The sequence below is a fragment of the Canis lupus genome, chromosome 10, assembly GCF_003254725.2.
Source record: "Canis lupus dingo isolate Sandy chromosome 10, ASM325472v2, whole genome shotgun sequence".
Lineage (NCBI taxonomy): Eukaryota > Metazoa > Chordata > Mammalia > Carnivora > Canidae > Canis > Canis lupus.
This window is the reverse complement of record NC_064252.1, coordinates 61,827,455-61,851,402: the sequence shown is the minus strand read 5'-3', so window position 1 is coordinate 61,851,402 and position 23,948 is coordinate 61,827,455. Positions and strand designations below refer to the sequence as shown.

General features: G+C 35.9%; 1 protein-coding gene across 2 annotated transcripts in view; it reads right to left on the bottom strand.

Moving 5' to 3' along the window:
* The window catches only part of PAPOLG (poly(A) polymerase gamma), a 31,902-nt gene extending 8,444 nt beyond the window's left edge, over positions 1-23,458 (bottom strand). The window contains exons 1-15 of one of the 2 annotated variants that reach the window (XM_049115563.1): positions 23,161-23,458; positions 20,041-20,202; positions 18,298-18,364; positions 14,591-14,672; positions 14,280-14,389; positions 13,317-13,370; positions 11,420-11,531; positions 9,202-9,291; positions 6,654-6,792; positions 5,760-5,832; positions 4,678-4,798; positions 4,349-4,433; positions 3,908-3,961; positions 1,685-1,804; positions 1,151-1,260 (exon numbers count right to left, since the gene is read on the bottom strand). In XM_049115563.1, the coding sequence (XP_048971520.1) occupies positions 1,151-1,260; positions 1,685-1,804; positions 3,908-3,961; positions 4,349-4,433; positions 4,678-4,798; positions 5,760-5,832; positions 6,654-6,792; positions 9,202-9,291; positions 11,420-11,531; positions 13,317-13,370; positions 14,280-14,389; positions 14,591-14,672; positions 18,298-18,364; positions 20,041-20,202; positions 23,161-23,177 (1,396 nt within the window). In that variant the 5' untranslated portion in view covers positions 23,178-23,458. The remainder of the gene's footprint in view (positions 1-1,150; positions 1,261-1,684; positions 1,805-3,907; positions 3,962-4,348; positions 4,434-4,677; positions 4,799-5,759; positions 5,833-6,653; positions 6,793-9,201; positions 9,292-11,419; positions 11,532-13,316; positions 13,371-14,279; positions 14,390-14,590; positions 14,673-18,297; positions 18,365-20,040; positions 20,203-23,160) is intronic. The other variant, XM_025468390.3, reaches the window with a different exon arrangement.
* Positions 23,459-23,948: the final 490 nt, after the last annotated feature.

Sequence of the window (23,948 nt, the reverse complement as noted above, 5' to 3'; positions counted from 1 at the left end):
CTTATTAACACACACATTATTTTATGTAAATAATTTACATTATTTATTTAAATAACCATTATTAATGGTTCAACTGTGAATACCAAATTAGACTGTAAGCTTACTGAAGACTTGCACGGTAACTACTGTGAAATGTGATAAATTATCTATTCTCCTGGGGTCTCAGTATCTCTATCTGAAGAAGAAGATTCTACAAATCTGTAATAAAGAGCTTTCCATCCTCCTGATTTTGGAAAAATGAGCCCAAATTAGAATGGAAAAATTTATGTTTTCATTCCAGATTGCTTATAAAAGCATCACCAGGAGTGCTTGTTCAACTTGCAGATTCTCTGGCTCTACTCCCAGAGTGTGGGATTCAGTAGTGCTGACGTGATGTACAGGAATCTGCATTTTCATAAATGTGAAAACTAGTTTAGAAGAATTTAGAAAACTCAGATAAGCCCAGCCAAAAATATTAATAGTATGAATGTACACCATTCCAGATTAAGATAACTCCAAACTTATAACAGATACATTAAGATATTCTAGAGAGGTGTCATTAAGGAGCTAGATGTGAAAGACATTCTTTTGCTGATTCAGAAATATAATCTGCAAGCTGTACTGTTAGTACATGAAAAAAAGTAAAAGTCATCTTTATGATTGTGCTCCTTTTTGTGCACAATGAAAATAAAAATCACCTGTATGGTTTTAGTCTCCTTTTTGTTTTAAAATAGATGATACCATCACTTGGTACAAAACTCAAACAGTTCAAGGGCACTGAGTGAAGTCTCCTTGCCCCATCCCCTAGACACACCTGCTCCTTGACCTAAAAAGCAACCAGTCCTGCCACCTTCTTAAGACTATATATCCTTCCAGAGATACTCTATGTATTCATAAGCAAACATGCATATATATTTTTTACTTCTTTTCAGAAATGGTGGCACACTATACATACTGTACTGCTATTTCTCCCCCACTTAATGTCTTAGAGATGGTTTCACCACGCCTTTAATTTTTTTAAATAATAGGATAGGTTTTCATAATATGGATGTAATATATTCATTTAAGCAACTGAAAAATATAGCCAGCCAGCCAGCCAGCCAGATCCATGGCAAATAATACCACGTTAGAGCCAAGGTTGGGAACCACAGCTCCATGATGACAGTCTTACCTGTATCAGTAAATGATTGTATATCATAGGTCAAGTCTATGTTAACACTTTCTGCATTTTCTACTCTCCGAAAAATTATTCCAAGGAACCACATTGATACGTAATTGTTGCTATAAAATAAAAATTTTAAATTTCCATTAATTTTTTTTTTTAAGTTTACAGATGTTCTTTGATAATTCAAACTTGGTCTCTATTGAAGTATAAATACAAATTGCAGTGGTTTGGCTAAATTCTTAAAACTGACAAGAGAACTGATCAGCTATCCCTGTGTTGTTATAGAGGATTAAATGGCTTTGAAAACGATGTACTAAATATATAAAGATGCTCCAAATCTTGAGAAAGAGTTTCTGCTGCGACCTGTGGGCTACCAACATAGCATGTACTAGTTTTAATGCATGAACACTATGCTCAAATAGTGTATCATCCTCCCCCATCAATGCTTGTTAAATGACAATCTCATAACTGATCTTAAACAATGCATATTGTCAAATAACATTATTTAAGAAATACAGTATTAAACAATAATTAACTTACTCTTTATGATGTTCCTTATTTCCTGGGAACGATTGGGGATTTACATGGGCAAGAGTAATAAATTCATTTCGTTCCAAGTTCCCAACAAGTACACGGATTTTAGATTCTACTAATCCAACCCTGAAAATAGAGCAGCGAACACAATTTTTCCATATTAAATTTGGAAACTACATCTAGGTAACCCAAAAAGCGTTTTAGCTATGATGCTTTACCTGTTCCTTTAAAAAATTAGTCCAGGGGCACCTGGGTGGCTCAGTGGTTGAACATCTGCCTTTGGCTCTGGTTGTGATCCCAGCATCCTGGGATCGAGAGATCGAGTCCCACATCAGGCTCCCCTCAGGGAGCCTGCTTCTCCCTCTCCCTATGTCTCTGTGTCTCTCATGAATAAATAAAATATTTTAAAAAAACAAAAAATAAAAAATTTAGTCCAATATATTAGGACTTTTTAAAAGACCATTTAAGTAAATGACAAGTTACTTTGTCAATTTCCGTGTTTCCCCCTCCACTCTTTTAAAAGAACTGCTCTATATTTAGTGAATTCTCAATCTTACCTACCCTGCCTGTTAAGACCATAAAAGTCATGATTTGAGCATGAACAAAAACTGGTTAATTTGGTTCTAAGTGTTTTTTCACTTTCAAATCTTATGTCTATACCCTAAGGCTAAGATATGTTAAAATAATGTGGGGAAAAAAAACACTAATAACTAGCACCTAATTCATAAAATAATCATGGTCTGATTACTAGATACTGCATTTTAAAAAAATTCAGTAAAATCAGATACTACTAAAACAAAGTTTCATGAGGTTTCTACAACTTTGTTTTCTACCTAAGAAATGTGACAGCTGTCAGCTATGTTAACTTAAAGTGATTTCATTAATTAGAATAACTACAAGAATACTTTTACATTACTCAAACACTTGAAAAAACATACACATTATAGTTATGTGTGCTTCAACAGCACATATACAGAACACCACATTACTGCTCAGTGTTATCTAAATGAGAGGTTGGCAAACTTTTCCTTATCAAGGGCCAGACGGTATTTTATGCTTTGTAGGCCAGTTTCTGTTGCAACTATTCAACTCTGCCATGTAGAAGGAAAGAGGCTAGACAATATACAAATGAGTGAGCATAGCTGTATTTCAAGAAATTGAGAAAAAATTCATTTTTTTTAGTTTATTTATGTTAGTAATCTCTACACCTAATGTGGGGCTTGAACTCACAACCCCAAGACAAGACCAAAAGCTGCATGCTCACTGGAGTGAGCCAGCCAGGTGCCCCCCTCAATAAATCTTTATAAAAACATGTGGCAAACTGTATATTGTCCAGACCATGGTTTTCTGATTCCCATTCTAGAGAAATGAAATATTCTTTTTTTTCTACAAAGATTTTATTTATTGAGAGCGAGAACACATGTGTGTGAATAGGGGAGGAGCAGAGGGAGAGGGATAAGCAGACTCTCAGCTGAGTGTGGAGCCCAACGAGGGGCTTGATCCCAGGACTCTGAGATCATGACCTAAGCCAAAACCAAGAGTTAGATGCTTAACTGACAAAGCCATCCAAGCGCCCTGACAAATGAAATATTCTGTTTTAGTGGCAGGATTCTTTTCAGTGTCTCTTTACCAATAAAATAAGCATTAAACTTTTGAAGCAAAAATAAGACAGTATTGCGTTTCTCTTTCCCAGAGGTCAGATCTGAGAAAAGCATAACCATGTCTGGTGCCTAATTGTTTCTACCTAATAAGAGTTAGGGACGTCAACATACTACAGGCAAAGGGAATACATTTAGATTTACTCAAAGAATGCACTGCTCCTTGGCCAAAAATGCCTCTCTCTTAACTGTTGACAGAAGCTTTCGTGCCACTAATCCCCTAAATTAAAATATAAAAAAAAGTCTTTTCATTCTAGTTTTGATGGGGAAACATGATGGCAAGGATGGAAAACTCAGTAAGAGGCCAGTTATCAGAATCATTTGAAGTGCCTCACAATTTTGCTTAAATCTGACCAAGAAGCGGCAAAAGGCAAAGAATATACATATATCCTTATTTTATGTTACTTCTAAATCTGAAACATTATTTTGACAGCAGTTCTTAACACTGGTCATGTACAACAGTCACCAAAACAATTTAACAATTTTGAGGATAAAGTGTTTTGTAAATAGTAAAGCATCATAAAAATGTTATCACCTCAAAGTAAGTACAGAACTTGAATATCAGTCTTACCACTCCAGATGATTTTCTTCTGTTGATGCGCTGGCTGTCAATACAATATAATGTCTATGAAGAATTTTTAGCAACAATCAGGGGAAAAAAGAAAAGCCAGAAACATTGTTAGGTTCTACTTTTCCATCATTACTTTTTCTTTCTTCCTCCCAGTGAACAAAAGAACTAATGTAGGCACACAGCTTATGAAAATTAGAACACGCTCTGATTTTCACAAAATTAATTCTAGACCCTACAATTAAAAATCATTAAAAAACAAAAACCACTAATATTGGGTTAGATACTACTAGAATATACAAATTCTTTCATTTAGGATTTCTGCTAACCTATTCTCTACCTCACTTGAGATTTAAGTGATAACAGTCACCCATCGTATATTAACTTAACATTCTTCTTTACACACACACACACACACACACACAAATGCAAAATTTCAAATACCTATACTTTTGAAAAAAATTTGGTGGCTCAAGTAGTTTGGACCAGTCTGATTTTCCTTGAAGGATTTCATCTGTGACTGCGAGACCTAAATTAAAAACAAGAGAGACTGATGTTGAAAATTGGCTATTTTGTTATCAGCTCTTATATCACCCTACCCCAAAAACTTCTAACCCTATCAAACTCCTGAGTTAAAAAAAGGTAAATTTGTTTCTCAGAACACAAAAATCAATTTCAAACAGAAATAACAGGCATAACTGCACTGGAATAAAACTGTTGTAAACCAAAAACTTGTGGGAATTATAGAGAAGGGAAAGGGCCAACAGGTTTACCTTGTTTGAATTCTTCTACCATTACTGTTCGAGTTGAGGTGGACACATTATACGTAGAATTCTGCTGTGGATAGGCAGGGGTGATTATGGGCATGAGATGATACCTATCTGATGGATTTACCTGTGAAATTAGAAGCAGAATAATTGATCTATTCTCCTATTTCAGTTGTCCTCACTTCATTTCCCCAAAAGTCTGAAGAAATGAAATATAAATTTAATACTACATTTCTTCAATTCTAAGAAGTACAATTTTCCTCCCCTACTACATTTATTTCTGAAGTCAGGTATGTCTGATATTCAAAGGCAACTCTCTTTTTCCTCTGAAAAGCTGTTAAACTGATGGTGTATCCCATAAATGGTCTTTTAGAACCAATAAATACAGTTATCATAGCTGCAAAAAGCATTATTAATCAAATGGTTCTCAATGGTCTTTCTGCACTTACTCATTGAGGGGTAAGTTCCCCTAGGGTAACTCAGAGGAATGAGCACTTACTCTACAAACTGATTAAAATGTAAGGTAAGGGATCCCTGGGTGGCGCAGCGGTTTGGTGCCTGCCTTTGGCCCAGGGCGCGATCCTGGAGACCCAGGATCGAATCCCACATCGGGCTCCCGGTGCATGGAGCCTGCTTCTCACTCTGCCTGTGTCTCTGCCTCTCTCTCTCTCTCTCTCTGTGACTATCATAAATAAATAAAAATTGAAAAAAAAATATTAAAAAAAAATAAAATGTAAGGTAAGAGTTATGCTATCTTAGAACCATGTGTCTGCTTTAAACCACTGCAAGGTAAATCTTTTATATACTTCACTTTATTAGTAGTAACTAATTACTTGTAAGTTTTAAACAATGGATTATGACATTTTGGTTGATACACCCACTCATCTACTTTATATGGGTGATTTTTAATGACATAATATTTGGATCAGAATTTGAGATACAAATCATCTGCACCAAAAAATACAGCAGACAGAAAGAAAGAACTATAGCTATACAAAAGGAAGATGAGCAGGAATAAGATTAGAATAGGTTGCAATATAGACTCATCCTTTTCCTAAAAGGTTTAATTTAAATAATAAGTCACATACCCGAGGATCCCAAACAGGCAAATTCAAATTGCTTTCTTCTGGTTGCTTCAGGAGCACAGGATTTGGCCATTCCCTAACATGAGTAAGGCAAATTAACTCACATAGGACCTCACTTCATATGAAATATTAATATCATCAGACTCTGTTTCAATTTTCATATGGCAAACATGGTAGATCGATACTTGGTATTGAAAAAAACAAAAGGGCAAGGAAAGGAAGTATACAAAGGAAAAAGTTGCTTATTTTAAATGTGTTTTCTGAAAGGCAAATAACTGTTTTGCCCATTAAACTGTAGCTAATTAAATTCTGAATTTTCTAGGGGCACCTGGGTGCCTTGGTTAAGTGTCTGACTTTTGATTTTGGCTCAGGTCATGATCTCAGGGTTCTAAGATCGAGCCCCATGTCATGGTCCGTGCTGGGCAGGGAGCTTGCTTAAGATTCTCTCTCCCTCTGCCCCTCTAAAATAAATAGATAAATCTTTTAAAAACAAACAAAAAAAGCCATCTGAGCTTTTCCCTTCCTTCTATTTTCATGGGTTTAATGGATAATTTAATAACAAAGAGGTAAGTTTACTGAAAATACTCCTAATAAATCCATGTAGTAGCTATGATTATCACCTCCATTTTACATGAGACATTAACCTATACACAGCTAGTAATCAGAGCCAAATCTATTGTGACCATTCTCAAACCAAAAGGCAACATTCACAGAACTCCCGAACCACAGAAGAAAGCACCATCTGGTGTCTTATTGTCTCAAATTTGAGGTCTTTGAACTTTTAACTTAAAAATGTAAGACAACAGAAAAAGTCTATCCATATCTCTTAAACTGCCAAACAAATTTACATATAGGCAGAAGTCAGTAAATAGTGAAAGTATGCATTTGAATACTTACCACTTGGAAAAAACTAAAAAGAACTTATGAACCAAAGTAGAAGCTGCTGCATTTGGATATAATTGGCAAGTTCTTGCAACTAGCATTGCCCAGGACACACCACCAAGGAATCCTAGCATGTTGGAATAAATTCCACGTCCTAGAAAATTAACATATTTGTTAATTATTGTTAGGATCTACTATCCATGACATTCAACTATAAGGAATAGGGTAACTTAGTTCCTAAGATTACTGCTTAGTTATCCTTTCTCCTATGGAAATAACATTATACAATCAATAAGCAGACCTTATTTCCAGGCCCACAGTTTTATTAGTAACCCATAAACTGCATCTTCTTCCCCTACTTTGCCCTCCCAGACAGACATCTCAGTTCCCTGCCTCAGTTCTGACTGCCCACCTGGACTCTACTGATATAACACTGGAACTGCCCCTTTTTCAATAGTTTGGTTGAGAAACGGAAGGAAGGAGGAAAGAGATCTGGAGGGTCTCCAAGTAGGAAGAGCAAACATTTCATTAGTAATCATATTTATGGGCACTTTAAAAATCAAGTGTAAAGCTAGACTAACTTCAGTATTTTGCAGAATTTGGATACCTCTCCATAAAGTACAATACACCATTGATATTATTCATTTCTCTTCAATTGTTTCTTACAACAATCTATAAAAAGCATTACCGTATTTCATCAAATCTATTATGTCCTCAATTACATAATGCAGCATTATTTTATGTCCCACTAAGCAAGCAAGCAAAACAGATACAAAATGTCAATTTCAGATATGTTAAATGTGTAAAATATACATCTAAGAATTGACAAGACATTGAATTTAACTTAATCTATAAGGAAAGAAAAATTGTGATAATCCTTTCTTGCAAATTACTATATCCTGACTATACAAGATAAATGACTGAGCCCAAGGACAAATCCTATTTGCTTAAGATCTTTTCAGATGTGTACTTACAATATGGTAGCCACAAATCACATGTAGCATTTCTTTTTTTTTTTTTTTTTTTGTGGTAACAGCTTGCTTTATGGAGATATCATTCATATAGCATGAGATTCATCCATGTAAAATGTTAAAAATTAATGGCTTTTAGTATATTCACAGTTGTAACCATTACCATAATCGATTCTGGAACACTTTGATCACCCCAAAGAGAAACCTTTAAAAGTCACTCTCCCTCCTGTTTGTTCCCAATCCTCCTAGACCTATTCTTCTATCTTTATAGATTTGCCTATTCTGGCTATTTCATATAAATGGAATTTACCTCAGTCCTTTTTATTGCCAAGTAATATTCCACATTAATGGATATACTATCTTTTGTTTATCCATTCTTCGGTTTATAAACACGTGGTTGTCTCCTTGACTATTAGGAGAATGCTATGAATATGTTTGTACAATTTTTTTAGAAAAGATTTATTTACTTAAGAGAGAGAGAGAAACAATGTGTGGGAACAGAGCACAGGGAAAGGGAGAGAAGCAGACTCCCATTAAGCATGGAGCCCAAAGCAGGGCTTGATCCCATGACCAAGAGATCATGACCTATGCTAAAACCAAGAGTCAGATACTTAACTGAGCCACCCAGGTGCCCCATCTGTGTACAGATTTTTGTGTGGACCTATGCTTACTTCTCTGAGATACTCTTTAAACTGCAATTTAATTTTAAAATTCAGTTCCTCGGGTGTACATTTCAAGTGCTCAATGGCCACATGGTTACTTTTGGATAGCACAGATATGAGATATTTCCATCATCACAAAAATTTTATTGGAGAGTGCAAATTTAGAGTATGTAAAACCTGGTGCCAAAAGTACAGCACTACTTAACTGTAGCTACAAATAATAGAAAATGTACTATGTCAGCTTAGGATTGGGCCTTTTATGAACCATATCCTATGTATATATGTAAATCAGTTCCAGACTTTATTAGAAAAGTGTTATTAGGTTAAAAATAAAAAAAACTTGAGGGGTGCCTGTGTGGCTCAGTTAGTTAAGCATCTGCCTTCGGCTCAGGTCATGATCTCAGGATCCTAGGATCAAGCCCTGCATCAAGCTCTGTTCAGTGGGCAGTTTGCTCACTGCACACTCTCTCTCAAATAAATAAAATCTTAAAAAAAAAAAAAAAAAAAAGCATTAAGTTGAAACTATCACTGTAGGCTCTTCATTTAATAAATTTCCAAATATCTACTATAAACTACACACTGCTGGTAATGGGGAGACAAAGATGAAAAAGATGGTCCTGCCCACAGAGAATAAGAACAACAATTAGGGTTTTATTCTTCCAGTTCTAACTCAGAAATTCTGACCGCCTGCCTAAAACCAAAGATAGGAAGTCAGGAGTTTTAAAAGTTTCAATCAAGGAAGGAGGAGGTAGTCACACATCAGAGCACCATAACCACTGTACCTGAAAAAGAAACAGGATTCTCCAAAATCTACTAGACTTCAATCCCCAACAGTATCAACAGGCTCAGGAGTTTCCCTATGTGTTTCTATCATTAGCAACTGAAAATTGTAATTTTATAACGCAAGCATAAAAGATGTGGGATACTTACGTTTTGCCCATAATTTGACTGCTCTTAGAGTGAGTCTAAAAGTTTCTTTATTTGGCACTAAATGCAAAATTTCATCAGTAACTCTACATCCTGAAAAAGATAAAAACATTCATTTTTTTCATTATGCAAAAAAATCCAGTGAATTGAGACACCCTTCTAATTTCAAATGCTAAAATTATCAAAGATAATAAAATGAGGGAGTTTATTTTCTCTATGTATTTGAAATTTAGCGCATACAGAAGAAATCGCTTCACTTTTAAAGATTCAAAAAGGGCATGGGTAATGTAATTCAATATTAAAATAAGAGATGGATCTGAGTATCTTTAGCTGTCTTCACCATTTGTCTTTACTGTGAATCAAATATCCAAACTTATAAAACTGTTATTGTTCTAACATAAACCTTATTTCACAAATACTGTAATTTACTATTGCACTCGGAAAGTACAACAAAAATGCAGTGATTAAACAAAAGATGTATAAGCCAGTGGTTCTCAAAGTGCAGTCTGTGGGCCATTAGGAATTATTAGATTAACTTATTTTTCTTTCTAAAGTTTATCAAACCTATTTTTACAACAATAGGCTTTGCCTCTTTACTGTGTTGACATCTGCACTACTGGTGCAAAAGCAGTGGTGGGTACAACTGCTTGTACCAAAGCTGTAGCAACAAAACTAGTAAACAATTACCTTCACCACCATACATATGCAGTTAGAAAACAGAGAAGAAACCCAAGAAACCTGTGCAATGTCTAAACAAGTTTAAGGAAAGCGGAACTACCTGCTTTTTAAGGAACACCAGTTTTACTTAGAAGAATCCTAAAAAACGAACAAAGTGAGTCCCACACTTCAGGGAAAACAAATGACAAAACTTGTTACCAATAATAAAATTTGAGCGATCAAGTAAAAATTAGCATTTTGGACAACTAAAGCTGCTACTGTGAGCTGACAGCCTTTCAATATTTAAAGACTTTTCTGATGAGACTGGTGGTGATCTCAATGAACGTGATTTTTTTGGATATTTTATAATGAAATGTATGTTAATATTTTGAAGATCCAAATAACTTTGCGAACCAGTAATTTTCAAATAACCAAGGCATGATAGTATAAAATCATGTATGGGTAAGACATCCATTCAAAGAATAAGACAGACCAATAGATTGTAATGTAAAAAGTTAACTAATATGGTTTTAGATTCAATATTCAAATTAATATTTAAAAAATCAATTTTACTCACCAATAAAAAGGAACAAACTACGGATATATGCTACAAACATGGATAAACCTCACAAACACTATGCTAAGTCAAAGAAGCCAGACACAAAATACCATATACTATATGATCCCATTTGTATAAAATGTCCAGAAAAGGCAAATTTATAGACAGAAAGTAGAATAGTGGTTGCTCAGGACTGGGGGTTGGAAAGGAGAATGACTGTAAATGTGCAAGAGGGATCTTTTGAAGATGATGAAAATGTTCTAAAACTTGGATTCTGGCATACAACTCTGAATATAGTAAAGACTACAGAATTGTATACCTAAAAAGGAAGAATTTTATGACATGTAATTATACCTCAATAAAGTTTTTGAAAAGAAAACAGATACTGTCACTGGTCAAGTTTTGGTGTCATATCAAAGAAGATCTACAATTTTCTGAAAAGGTGGTTAAAATTCTCCACCTTTTTCCAATTACATATCTTTAAGAGGCCAGATTCTTCCTATGCTTCAATCAAAACATTTTAAGAAATTCATTAAAAAAGCAGATAGGAGAATCTAGCTGTCTTCTATTAAGTCAAATATTAATGAGATTTGCAAAAATGAAAAAAAAAGCCAGTCTCACACAAAAAAGTATTTATATTCACTCAGAATGGGTTTATTATTTTGAAATGAGTATCTTAAAATTTTCTGGTTTTACTTCTAATATAGTCAATATTGACAGATATAACCCACATAAATGGAAGATCTTTGGGGTCCTCAGTAAATTTTTAGAGTGCAAAGGGGTCCTGAGACCATTAAGTCTGCGCATTACTACAAACACCGTTTCAAATAAATGTATCTTTTAAAATGCCTAAATATGGTTAGATTACCTATATATAGAAAATTACATCATTTTTAACTGAGTTAATTCAATCTCTTAAAAAGGCCATTAATAGTTCTGCAAAAAAAGATCTCTTTGTCTAATGGTTTTCAAGCAGATATCTGAGATTTCTTTTTAGAAGCTTACCATTTAGGCTGCGAATACACCTTATATCAAGGCTTCTCAGTCGAGAGTCGTCTCTTAGATCTAAATTATCTGATATGGTTTGTATTGCCAATCTTGCAAAGACTAGATCAATCTTTGGAAAGATGCAAAAAAAGAGAAAAATATTACTTTTTCTCCTTCTGGTCCATTCTCCCCCTCCCCACTCCCCCAACCTCAAAAGTACAAAAGTTCTAATTATTAGTTTGGGAAGTTCTACCAAAACTTCAAAAAGCCTATGTAGGCAATTTCACATTGGAAAATCACCACAAAGTTTTGTGAGGGTAATTAAATTTGCAAATCAAGGGAAAGCATTTTAATTTTAGCATATATGCCAAGCATTAAAAAAAAAATCAAACTCTTATGAAAGAATTTCTAGATAATGATGGCAGATCCAACACACATTTACATTCACTCCCTCTTGAAACCCCAATAAGATACCAGCAAAATTTTATTTTGTTTTTTATTTAATTTTGTTTTTAAAGGCATAACCCATGAGGACAAAGGGAATAAAAGGAGACAACAGCAAAAGCTATGGAAGCAGATGGATAAGTGGTAACAGACTCAGCCGATTTAAGAAAATAGAGATAAAAAATATTGTATCCAGGAAAGGATAGGAGGCTATAAATAAATACATATGTAAATAGAAAGGAACACTTAGAAAATAAAAAAGTTATTCTTACAAATTAAAAATATGACAGCAGAAATGGAAAACAATAGGAAGCTTGGAAGATGAGAAAACCTCAAAAAGCAGAACATAAAGATGTGGCAGTCCAATATACAGGAGGAAAAAAAAAAATCAAGGCAGGAAATCCAGTAGAATTCAATACAATTTCCAAGAACGGAAGGACAGGAACTTCCAAAGTAGAGGAGGACTACTTACTGACTGCCTAGCATATTTGATTGAAAGATATATATCAACGTACATTACCATGAATCTTACAACTATGAAGCCCAGGAAAAAAAAAATCATATTAACTGTCCAAAGAGACACAACAGGTCACAAAGAATGAGCAATCAAAATGGCAACACACTTTTCAACACAGCATGGAAAGTAGAAGACAATGAAGTAAGGCCTTCAAAATTCTGAAATCTATTATTTCCTACCTAGAACTCTATACTCAGCCAAACTAGTAGTTTGGTGTGAGAACAAAATAAAGACATTTTTAAACATGGAGGATCTCAAAAATATGTTCTCTTTCTCAGGAAGCTAGTGGATAAGGGCCACTAAAATGACAGTAAGTCATAAAAAAAGAGAACTCTAGAGAGAAGCAAAAGGAAATCCCAGGATGATAAAGAAAGATGCCAGGATGCCAGCTGTATATCATTCATGGAGAACAACCGGTACGGCAGTATGGAATTGAACAGGTGAGAAGACTCAGATGTTTTTTTAAGATGATAATGACAGAACACCTGAGAAATCTAAATCTATTTAGAGAAGATTCAGACAGCTGAATCTACAGAGACTGACTTTGAATTAGTGTTAAGTTTAAAAACCAAGCAGACAAATGCAAAACAACTCCCAAGAAACCAAATGCCACAAAGAACGATAATCTAGTACACTTTGTGCTCAGTTTTGAACATCACTTATAAAATAAACACTGAATATTGCTCCAATCAACATAATAATAACACAATTATTTTAGATTATAGGAATGAAGAGTGTATATAAAAATCATGGGGGTAGGGATGGAAGCTGGTCCATTTTCCACAATGAGAAGTCAATAGATATAGGAGAAAGGTGAGGAATTAAAAAAAAAAAATTTGGTTCTTTAAAATATGTCTTTGTCCGTCTGATTAAAAAAAAAAAAAAAAACAAAACTGAAAAAAGCCTTATGTATTAAATATCAGTTGCAAAGTCAGAAAAATATTTAACACTTACTTCAATTCCATCAAATTCAAATTTTATAACAGGTACAAAGGCATCTTCTACAGCCTACAAAAGAAGACAATAATTAGGACACAAAAGTAATCCTTTAACGGTATAATCCTTTTCTCTAGCCCTTCTGCCAATAATGTGAATACTTTTGCTAAAAGGTGAAAATATTGTTGGTCTCACATTCCAAGTAAGTACTTCTACTCTGTGATTGTGTTATTTAAGATACAGAAAATGTCATGATAGTACTTATATTCATCAGAAACTGACAGGCAGAACTACTACCATCTGGGTACCTACTATTTGTTGAGATTAAATTGAAAACTGATTATAAAGAGCACTAGTATTGCAAATTAAAATATAATCAGAGCTCATGATTAATCTAAAATATACAATAAATATAATTTGGATTTAGTAGAAAGGATGTATTTCTGAGCTTTCCTTAATCCTCCAACCTAACAAATTCTGAATCTCTTTCTCCATTCCCAGATACCCAAATAATGCAGATACTTTCAACTTCAGCCTATCCTTGCACTTCAGACGGTATTAAAGCTATCTGTCTGTTTAGTTCCCCTAATCCCTCCCTCCCATAAACTATGTCTTGTTCACTATCCTATTTCTGGGACTAAGGACAGTATAATAACAGCCATCATTTGATATGCATCAACCACTTATCAGATAATATAGTCAATTATATCACTGATCCTCAGAAAAACCTTATAAAAAATTATCACTATATCTCCACCTTACGGCTTTGAGGAAACCAGGCTCAAAGACAATAATAGATAACTAAAAATCTAAGAGTTAATATGTGGTAGATTCTAGATTCAAACTCAGGTCTGTATAAAGCCCATGTTCTTAACCATCTGTTATTTTAATAAGATATAGCAAGTTCTTAAATATTTCAATAATCATAAGCCCTAGCTTTTGTTAATGATTTAAAAATATTAAATACCAGAGGATACTTACTCTTAAGTTTCTAATGCCATCTTGATGTTTCAATTTTTCAAAAAAAGACTGAAAAAAATCAGATCTCTCCACATGTCTTGGAGCTACACAAAGTGCATCAATGTCAGCTCCTGCAAATCAAATTACTTCTAATTAAGAAGAGTACATTAAGTATGTATTATATTTTTCTTAAAGTATATACAAACATGTAGGTAAATGTTAACAATGATTAGCTCTGAATAGTGATATAATAATATGGGTATTTTTTCTCCTGTACTTCTACTAATTATAATTAACAAATAAGAGCTTGTACAACACAGAAAAGCAGTTACCTTTGGTGTGTACTCCAAGCCGATAGGAGCCAAATGTGAAAATTTTACCACCAACAGTAGCCACAACAGAAGGTGGGAGATTCTAAAATTAAATTAAATTAAATGAAATCAAATTAAACAAATGGCATTCATTTGTTCAAATTATTCAGCATAAAAATTGCCCAAATACTACTGATTTATACCATTTTTGTCAACTTTGGGAAATTGAGATTTCTGAAAGTACTTCAGAGCTCTTTGGGCTGCAGTTTGAAGTATTGAAAAGTATTCAGGAGGAAGACAAAACAAATTCATGCCTACTATACAAGGACACATCTCTCTCTTAAGAGAAACATTTTTTATCACTTGATCCTGCTTGTCCCCTTTCAAATGCCTATCTTTGGCTCCATCATTCTGAAGTCACTAAGGAACTCTTAACTACCAAACTAATGCACTTTCAGTTCTTTATAGTATCATATACTTAACTCATTGCATTTTCCCTTTAGTTTTTGTAACAAATATGCTTAATTTCTTGATTCTAGCACTGTATCCATTCTGCAAGAAAGTGTTCATTCTTGATATGACCTTTTTTATTATAAGAGGTAATCTAACATCTTTAATGATTTTTTTTAGACTGTACCAGAAGTATAAGGCTACTCCTCCGCCTTTCTCTGGAGCCAGTTCTAACTTCCCATCAGGTATTTTCATTCAGACATTCTGATCCACTTCATTACCCATGCCTGAAACAAAATATTCTTCCTATGATAAACCAGGTATCCCTTCTGATTTCTCTCTTTCTGTTCCTCATTTTCCTTAATGCCTATACCTACAGTTATTATTCTTCTTGGCTTACTAATTCTTAGTTTATATCCTTCATATGTCACCTCCTTTCTATTCAACTACTATACCCTTTAATTCTAGGCTTTAATAGAATCTTAAGCTACCTTCTTGACCTTAGTCTATTTTTTTTTTCTAGTTCTTGTTGTACAAAATTCACTTGATATTCTTACTCTATTATATAACTCTTTTACTCAAAACTTGCTAATGCATTCTTTTCTGACTACTGAGGTAAGGATTCTTGGATCCTGGGAATCTCCACAATATGCTCTTATGGATCTTTTTTGCCTTGTCTCCTGATTTTCCCTTTTGAAGCTCCAACTGCCAACACATTACATAATCCAATCTCCTTTCCACTGCACTTGCCATTCTCCCTGCCTCATATGCCTGTCCATAAGTATGGCTCTCTGGGTATCTCATATGCCTGTCCATAAGTATGGCTCTCTGGGTACCTCATATGCTTGTCCATAAGTATGGCTCTCTGGGTATCACCTATTTTTTCAAAGTTCAAGTTCCACCTTTTTTATTAAGCCTTCTCCGATGATCCCCCCTTCCATAACAAGGTCTTTTCCCTCTGTATTCCACTGCTATTATCTTTAACCTCTTTTATACTACATTTATTTATCTTTTTTCCCTGAATATATGTCCCGTCTCTTTAACTATATTTAAATTCCTTGAAAATGAGAGCTTTGTCCACTATTTCTCTTATTTTTTTTTATAATGGCCAGTGCAAGTTTCAAAGAATAATATCCTTTGATCAACTGGAAATTATCTGTGTAACAGCATATTATATTACTTCTTCTATTTAATGGGTGTTAATGTTTAAGACCACCATACATAATTTTAGAGCTACAAACAAGTCAGTAAATATACTGATTAATATGAATCCAAATGAAAGATAGGACCTTTTAGCTTACCTTCCTACTTTATGAGTTTACTTTCCTACTTTGAAAAGCAAGATTCTTAAATGATTATGAGAAAGTGATACAATGAATCAAAGTAAAATATTTTCATCACAAATCACAGTATTTAACTAAAATGATGTTTGGGTTCTAGATGGTTTATAGCTTAAATATCCCAATTGTGTGGAATAATCACATGATCTTTTTTTAAAATTTTTTATTTATTTATGATAGAGAGAGAGAGAGAGGCAGAGACACAGGCAGAGGGAGAAGCAGGCTCCATGCACGGGGAGCCCGACTTGGGATTCGATCCCGGGTCTCCAGGATCGCGCCCCAGGCCAAAGGCAGGTGCTAAACCGCTGCGCCACCCAGGGATCCCAATCACATGATCTTTGATCTAACTCAAATCCTTCTGATATTTTCCAAACTAAAATATGCATAAATAAAAGGGATAATTGAAGAAAATGAAAAAAAAAGACACTTTATCCACACAGAAGATGTCAAAGCCAATTAAACAATTTTTTATAATTAGATATTTTATTCATTTTGTTTAAAAAAATAAAGCCAAATTATGGCAAATCCTTAATTTTTATGTCTAGAAATTAAATGTAAGCCAGTGATTGCTTTTCACAGATTAAAGTACTGACGTGAGTAAAATGGCAGAAAAAGCAATTTAATAAAAACAAACCAAACAAACCACCTTTTGTCCTTCAAACAGAATAAATGCAAAGAAACCGTGAAGAAAATTAGTACATCTCTCAACAAATTAATATAGCCTCTTTCATGAATAACAACATTCAATTTATCTCAAATGCATTCTAGAATAGAGATGGAAACAAAGACCCTGGCACAACCAAGATAGTTGACATAAAGACCATATATACTAAGTCATAAAGCTTGTTACTAAGATTTTAAAATAATTCTAGCAAATTGAGTATTTGGTTTGCACACCTGTAACAATTATGGGTTGATTAGAGAGGGACAACAGATTCTTTTAACATTTATTTAATGCCTGAGCTCTGTCCTGAGATTATGCAGGTGACCAAGACAGGTCTTTTTCTCACAGAGCTGATCACTAAGTAGCAGAAAAACAAACATGATTTTTTTTTGTTGTTGTTATGCATGACTAAGCTCAGAATTCAACTTATCTGAAAATCTCAACTACAGATAACCCTACTGAGAGCTCAGAAATGAGTCACATAGCTGTTTGGCAGCAAAAGTAAACAACATAAAAACCACTTATTTAAACTCGATGACTGCAGATTTAGCAGAGTCCCTCATGACTTTATTCTGAGTCCATTGTTTAAAAGACCCAATATTAAACATGTACCTTAGGTACAGAAAGAAATACTAAAACTTGCAAAAGAAAGAATTCTAACAGGTGTTTATCTAATTTCTAAATCCAGGCAGATTAAGGAGCAGAAAGAGTTTACAAAGAGACACACTGACTGCTGTGAGATAGTAACTTTCAACTGACCGTTGTTAAGGAAAAGATGGGAAAACTATAAAAATTATAAAAACCAAACAAAAACTTAAAATACAATACTTTGGGCCACTCAGTGAAGGGGCCAATAGTATCATCCAGATACACATACCCCACTTCAGTTTAGTACAGCCAATAAGATAATATTCAGTGATGATTCTCAAATGAAAGAAAATTCAATTACATTCAAAATAAGAAAGCAGGCCCAACGTTGCCTGATCTGATATTTCACAAGATGTCTGAAATCTGGCTTTTAAAGTAAAATCCCTTGATATTTAAATTTTGGTCCACTATGTGTAATTCAAACAGGAAATCTATGTAGAATTGTAGCTAGATGCTGCTGTAAATTCTCATTTATTTCATTATCATTATTTAGGGACTCAACTGTCTAGATCAATTCATCACCAATATCTCAAAAAGCTTATTTCAGATTATTCTCAATTCCTCCAAGTTATTACCAGTACTAATGATCAGGACACAATGAAACTGAATTCAATGTAGAGTCTTACCTTACTCTCACTGACATCAGAAATCCATTCTTTTACTAAATTGTTCAATTTGCCAAGAACAACAAGCCTATAATAAAAAATAACATGCTTTAGATTAAAACCGAGAAAACCTCAAAACAGTATTAAAAAAAGTAGTTAAACATATAGGCAGGGACGCCTGGGTGGCTCAGTGGTTGAGTGTGTCTGCCTTCAGTTCGGGGTGTGATCTGGAGTCCCGGGAGCGAGTCCCACATCCGGCTCCCTGCAGGGAGCCTGCTTCTCCCTCTGCCGATGTCTCTGCTTCTGTGTGTCTCTCATGAATAAATAAATAAAATCTTTTAAACCAAAAACAACAACAACAAAAAACCCATATAAGCAGAACCTTTAAGTTGATGCCAGAGTAAAAGCACATTTATACCTGAGCTAATGCTGTCACATCTGTTGATACATGGCACGTGTCTTTGGCACTCTTAAGTCCCTAAGACTTCCAAAGAAATGATAAATGTGATGATAGTATTTTGGTCTTTGAGCTATTCTCAAAATTTAAAAAACCTAATAAAAAATCAAAATTACCTTCAATAAGTCTATGGAGCCTAAATGAACTGTCAACTTTCTTTGCCTTACTATGGAATAAAAATCAATTCAACATGGTGATAGAGGTTAGCATTCTCTCATTGACAGTCATAGATCGTTGGATAATTAAAATGGGTAAATTAAATATTGGTTAATTTATATGAAACATTACTTAATAACAGCAATTTGATATTAAACCAAACTTTCGACCAATAGCATATCCAAATCCACATTGAAGGGGAAAAAACAAAAGAGAGAAGTAGAGTTTAGACATCTCAAAAATAACATGTGAAAAATGGAATTCCTGAGATGTCCAAACTTGATTCTCCCTCAGCCTTTTCTGGGTTTTGAGGTGCTAAGATCCAAAACCTTGGCATCATCCTTAACCTCTCTCTCTCATACACATTCCAGTCATTAAACAACCCTACCTTTTAAAATGTATCAAGAATTCTACTACTTCTTATCACCTCCACTATCACCCCCCTTAGTTTAACCCACCATCCTTTCCTCCCTGGGTTCTTACAGAACAGCCTCTTAACCAGTTTCCTAACTTGTGCCCTAGATCCCTCTTTAGACTATTCTCAATATAGCAACCAAAGTGACTGTGTTAAAACATCAGTAAACCAGCTCAATCTTCTGCTCGAAAACCTTATGGCTTCCAATTTCACTTGGAAGGCCAAAACTTATATTGACTTAGAAGGTCCTAAGTGACCTAGCTCTCCAAGCAATTTCCCACCTCACATTCTATAAGCCTATATTCACCTGCTTACTACTCACTCTGCTTTGGACACCAGGTTACCTTACTATGTATTCCTTATTAAATATACATTCCCACCTCAAACCTTCTGCCTAGAATGTTCTTCCCTCAAATATCTACATAGTTCCCTCTCTCACTTTCAAATTTTCCCTCAAATGTCAATAAGGCCTTCCTGACAACCTCCACTTCTAGCTTCATTTTTTTCAGCAGCATCTCTCATCTGTAACATTGTCTTTATTTCACTTATTTGGCTAATTGTTAGTCTCTTTCCCGAAGTTCCACCTAAAATGTAAGTTCTAGCAGGGCCAAAATTTCTCTTCATTTTGTAATTTTTGTATCCCTACGCAGGGTCATGATAGGTACTTGATATATATTTGCAGAATTAATGATTAAATAATATACTGCAAAATATATTGCAATTTTAAATGGCATACCTGTGGTTCAATTCTTCCTCATCTTCAAACACTCCAAATGGTTTCATGGCATCAATTAATTTCTGTGTATAAATATGATCAATTTCTTTAGGACATGCCAAACTAATTGGAGAAGTGATTCCATAATGCTTTTGTTGACGCTGGCTGTCCAGCATGGTGTTTCTGTTCAAGAAAAATGAAAAAGAAAAAAATTAAAGTATAATATCATAGTGATACACTGAATCTCTCAATCCACTCACTATTATTAACTACCTTAAAAGTTTACTTAGTACTAACAGTTTGGACAGGCACTTTATTTTTAAGGGGGAAATGGGGTATTTTGTGTTTATTTTGATGAACGGCTATTCATACTGCCTCCAGCTTTCTTGGTTAGGATGTCTTTTCAAGCCAAAAGCAGCATGTGTTGGCACCAGGACAACTGTGCCAGCACCACTTAGCTCAAATGCAAAAACCCTGAATGGGAGCTGGGCCAGGGCCACCTCCACTACACCCTGTGAACTTAAGTCAAGTACCATCTATATTCATTCTTTGAAAAGCAGTCAGCCACTTGAAAGAAATCTCTAAGAACAATGTTTCTTCCCCCCTCAGGAAAGAAACAAAAACATCCCATTAAAAGGTCCTTGTGAGATATCCTGGCTTTTAAAAAGAAATCACAACTAGATTTGCCCTTGAGGAACCGACAGTAACATCCTTTGTTAAAAATGTGAATTTTACGGTCCTAAATTTTGTGACTCTAGTTAATTGTTCTCTTCATTTAGATTAGTAATCAGACCATTTTTACACTAAATAATTATCGAATTCTTTACACTTTTATAGACAGAATACAACCCAACCTCCAAAAGCTATCCTAGCTATCAGGAAATTATAGTCTTGAATAAAGTACAACTGAATTCCTCAGTTTGGATTTCAATAATTTCAAAAGAAATTTTGGGACCAATATGGGTGGGTAAAACTTTATTCTGCTAACAAAGTAAAGTAAAAATAAATATATACAATAACCAACTAACCCTCCCATCTATCTTCATCATTCGATTCTAAGGCCCATTAACAGTAAGAATGTAATCTCAAAATATAAAAGAACAGTTTTTTAAATGAATAAATTAGCCTTGTAAACAATAACACAAAAATACAGTAGTGATTGTTTTTGAATTTTAATTGGTCAAAACACTGATTTATCACTACTAAGTTCTTATAGGAAGGCATGCTCTTTAGCTAAAGATTTCATTAGGTAGATAGGGAGCATCAAATGAAAGATAAAATAGCCTATATATCATCTGAAATAATTCAAAGAAACAAAAGAGAAACACCAATACCAGCGACTTTAATTTCTTTCTGGTATTAATTTTTCTGTGGAACAAACATAATTTCAATTAGTTATTTCAAATAACTTCTTTTTAAAGATTTAGCTTTTTACCTCTAAGAGAGCTAGAGAGGTATTTTGGTATTGTCTAAGTGTGTTTAAATGTATATGGTAAACGGATGGGACAGGCTGAACATACATGATCATTCAATTAATTTCAACAATAACCCTAAGAGGTAGATACTGAGTAAGTGCCATTTTACAGGTAAGACCCGAGATCCAAGAGATAGGAAGAGCCAGAATCTGAACTCCAATACCCAAGATCTTTCCACCACTCCATTCTCCCTTCAACAAATACCTCTGTTCTGACACTGTCATCTTGGGTCCTCATTTCTTATCTATATGCTGAAAAATTGGCTATTAAGGTCCCTACTAGCACTAAAATTCCAATCTACGGTTCTGAATCTCCCTCATCTGGAGAGGGAGGAGGGGGAAAAAAAAAAGTACGCAAAAGAATTCCACATTCCCTTCAACTCATCAATTTCACTTATAACTAAACACCCTACAAGGAAACATGTACAAGACTGTTCACTACCACAGGGTCACATTAGACACTCAGGAAATAACCTCAAAGAGTCACTGACTGGAAAAGGACTAAACTAGGGTGTATTCCCTACGCTGGAATACAGGAGTTAATATGAATTAATGGGACTTGAAAATATTAATATGGACAAAGTTCAAAGATACTATGTTGCACTAAAGAAGTTGCAAAATTACAAGTAGGACACTAGTCACACAAAGCTTAAAAACAGGTAAAACAATGCCAGTTATTATGTATGGACACTTACAGATGTTGTAATAGCATTTAAAAAAAAAAAACAAACCACGCAGCCTTAAACATCAAATTCAAGATTGTGAGGAAGTCTGGGGGAGGGGGGCGAACAGAACAAGGAGGTAGGAGAATCCTTCAGACATTATCTGTAATGCATGATTTCTTTTAAATAAAGATATGTATGTGTGTACACACACACGCACACACGCGTGCGCCCCCCTCCACCAAAACAAAACAAAACAAAACAAAAACAAAAACACGAAATTCTTCTATGCTTTGGGAGAGATGGATGGAGAGTACACACATGATGCTTTGGCTTATTCTCTGCGTTTTCCTGTTTAAAATTATTTCCAAAACGTTAGGAGCTACAACAACATCTTGCCAAGCACCGACACCCTTCCTGACTTATCAAAGTGTGAGCAGGAGGTACATGCGGAACGGTGGATGTATACGGTGGGGTAGGTGGGGGAGGGCGGAAACATCATTGCCTTTATTTAAAAAAAAAAAAGAAGAAGAAGAAGAAAGAAAGAAAGAAAGAAAAAAAAAAAAAAAGCATGGGTTGGGATAGGTCATTCACTCCTGAAGACCAGGAGACAGCCGGTCGGGAGGGAGGAGGGGGAGGGAGGCAGGGGGATGGTATTTGCGCCAATGCAGACAGGAGAGGAGACGGGCTCAGACAGTGCTGGGGGCAGAGGAGTGACCGACAATTTCTCCCCACGGACACTCGCGCCTCTGCCGCCGCTCCCTTGTCTGGGGGTGTGTGGGGGGGCGGGGAGCCCTCGGAGGCGGGACAGGCCGGGGGGAGAGGGGGGCTCGGGAGTCCCCGAGCCCGGGTGCAGGGGTGTCCAGGTGAGCCGCCGGGTGCAGGGGAGGTGCCCTTGCCGACCAGGGCGCCAGGGGCAGGGAACGGACACCGGGTCCCGGGCCCACCACCCCAGCCCACCCCTCTCCGCCTCTCCCCCAACCGCCGCCCCCCACCACCACTTACGCAGACATCTCTTTCATCGCTTCCTGCGTCTCCCCCTCACCGGCCAGTATCTTTCCCTCTGGAGTCAAGTTCTTGCTCTTCCCTTCTCCTCCTGCCGACTTCCCTCCGGGTCGCTTGTAGCTCGCTGCTCGCTCACTTTCTCACTTACTACGGCCGAGGCATCCAACCGAGTAATGAAAACACCACAAAACCGGCTCTATTTATGACAATACAGCGCGGCCGACGCCAATATGGCGCCGCTTCCCAGCCTGCCCCTCGCCCGCCGTGGCCCCGCCCCCGGAGGCCTGGCCCCGCCCCCGGCCCCGCCCCCTCCTCCGTGGGGTCCCGGGAGGCTTCGGTGGCCCCGCCCACAGGGGGGCGGGGCGCAGGCCCCTGGCTGCAAAAGCCGCTCGGAAGGAGAGTTCTGTCCCCTTCTTTGTCCGTGGGACTGTCGATGCGGGCAAACCACTTGGAAGATAATTTGGAACATATTTTCCTAGTTTCGCTGATGAAAGGCTGTATTTTTAAAAAGATCGCTGCCTTGCCTTGCAAATACTAGTTGAACTCTGCCGTTATCCTACATCTTTTAATTAGTCATCATCATACGTAATCAATCCGCTCGTGGAGGAGGTTTGGTCGTCAGAGGGTCACACCGAGGAACGTGTGACTTTACAATTATCTCAGGGAAAAGCAGGCTTGCAAAGTGGAGGCTAATCTGTTCACTGCATCTCTACCTCCCCCTGGTTTATGACATTCGGGCAGTTGGGGTGGGGGGTTGAAAGGAGAATCGCTTAGCAGTTTGCAATAGG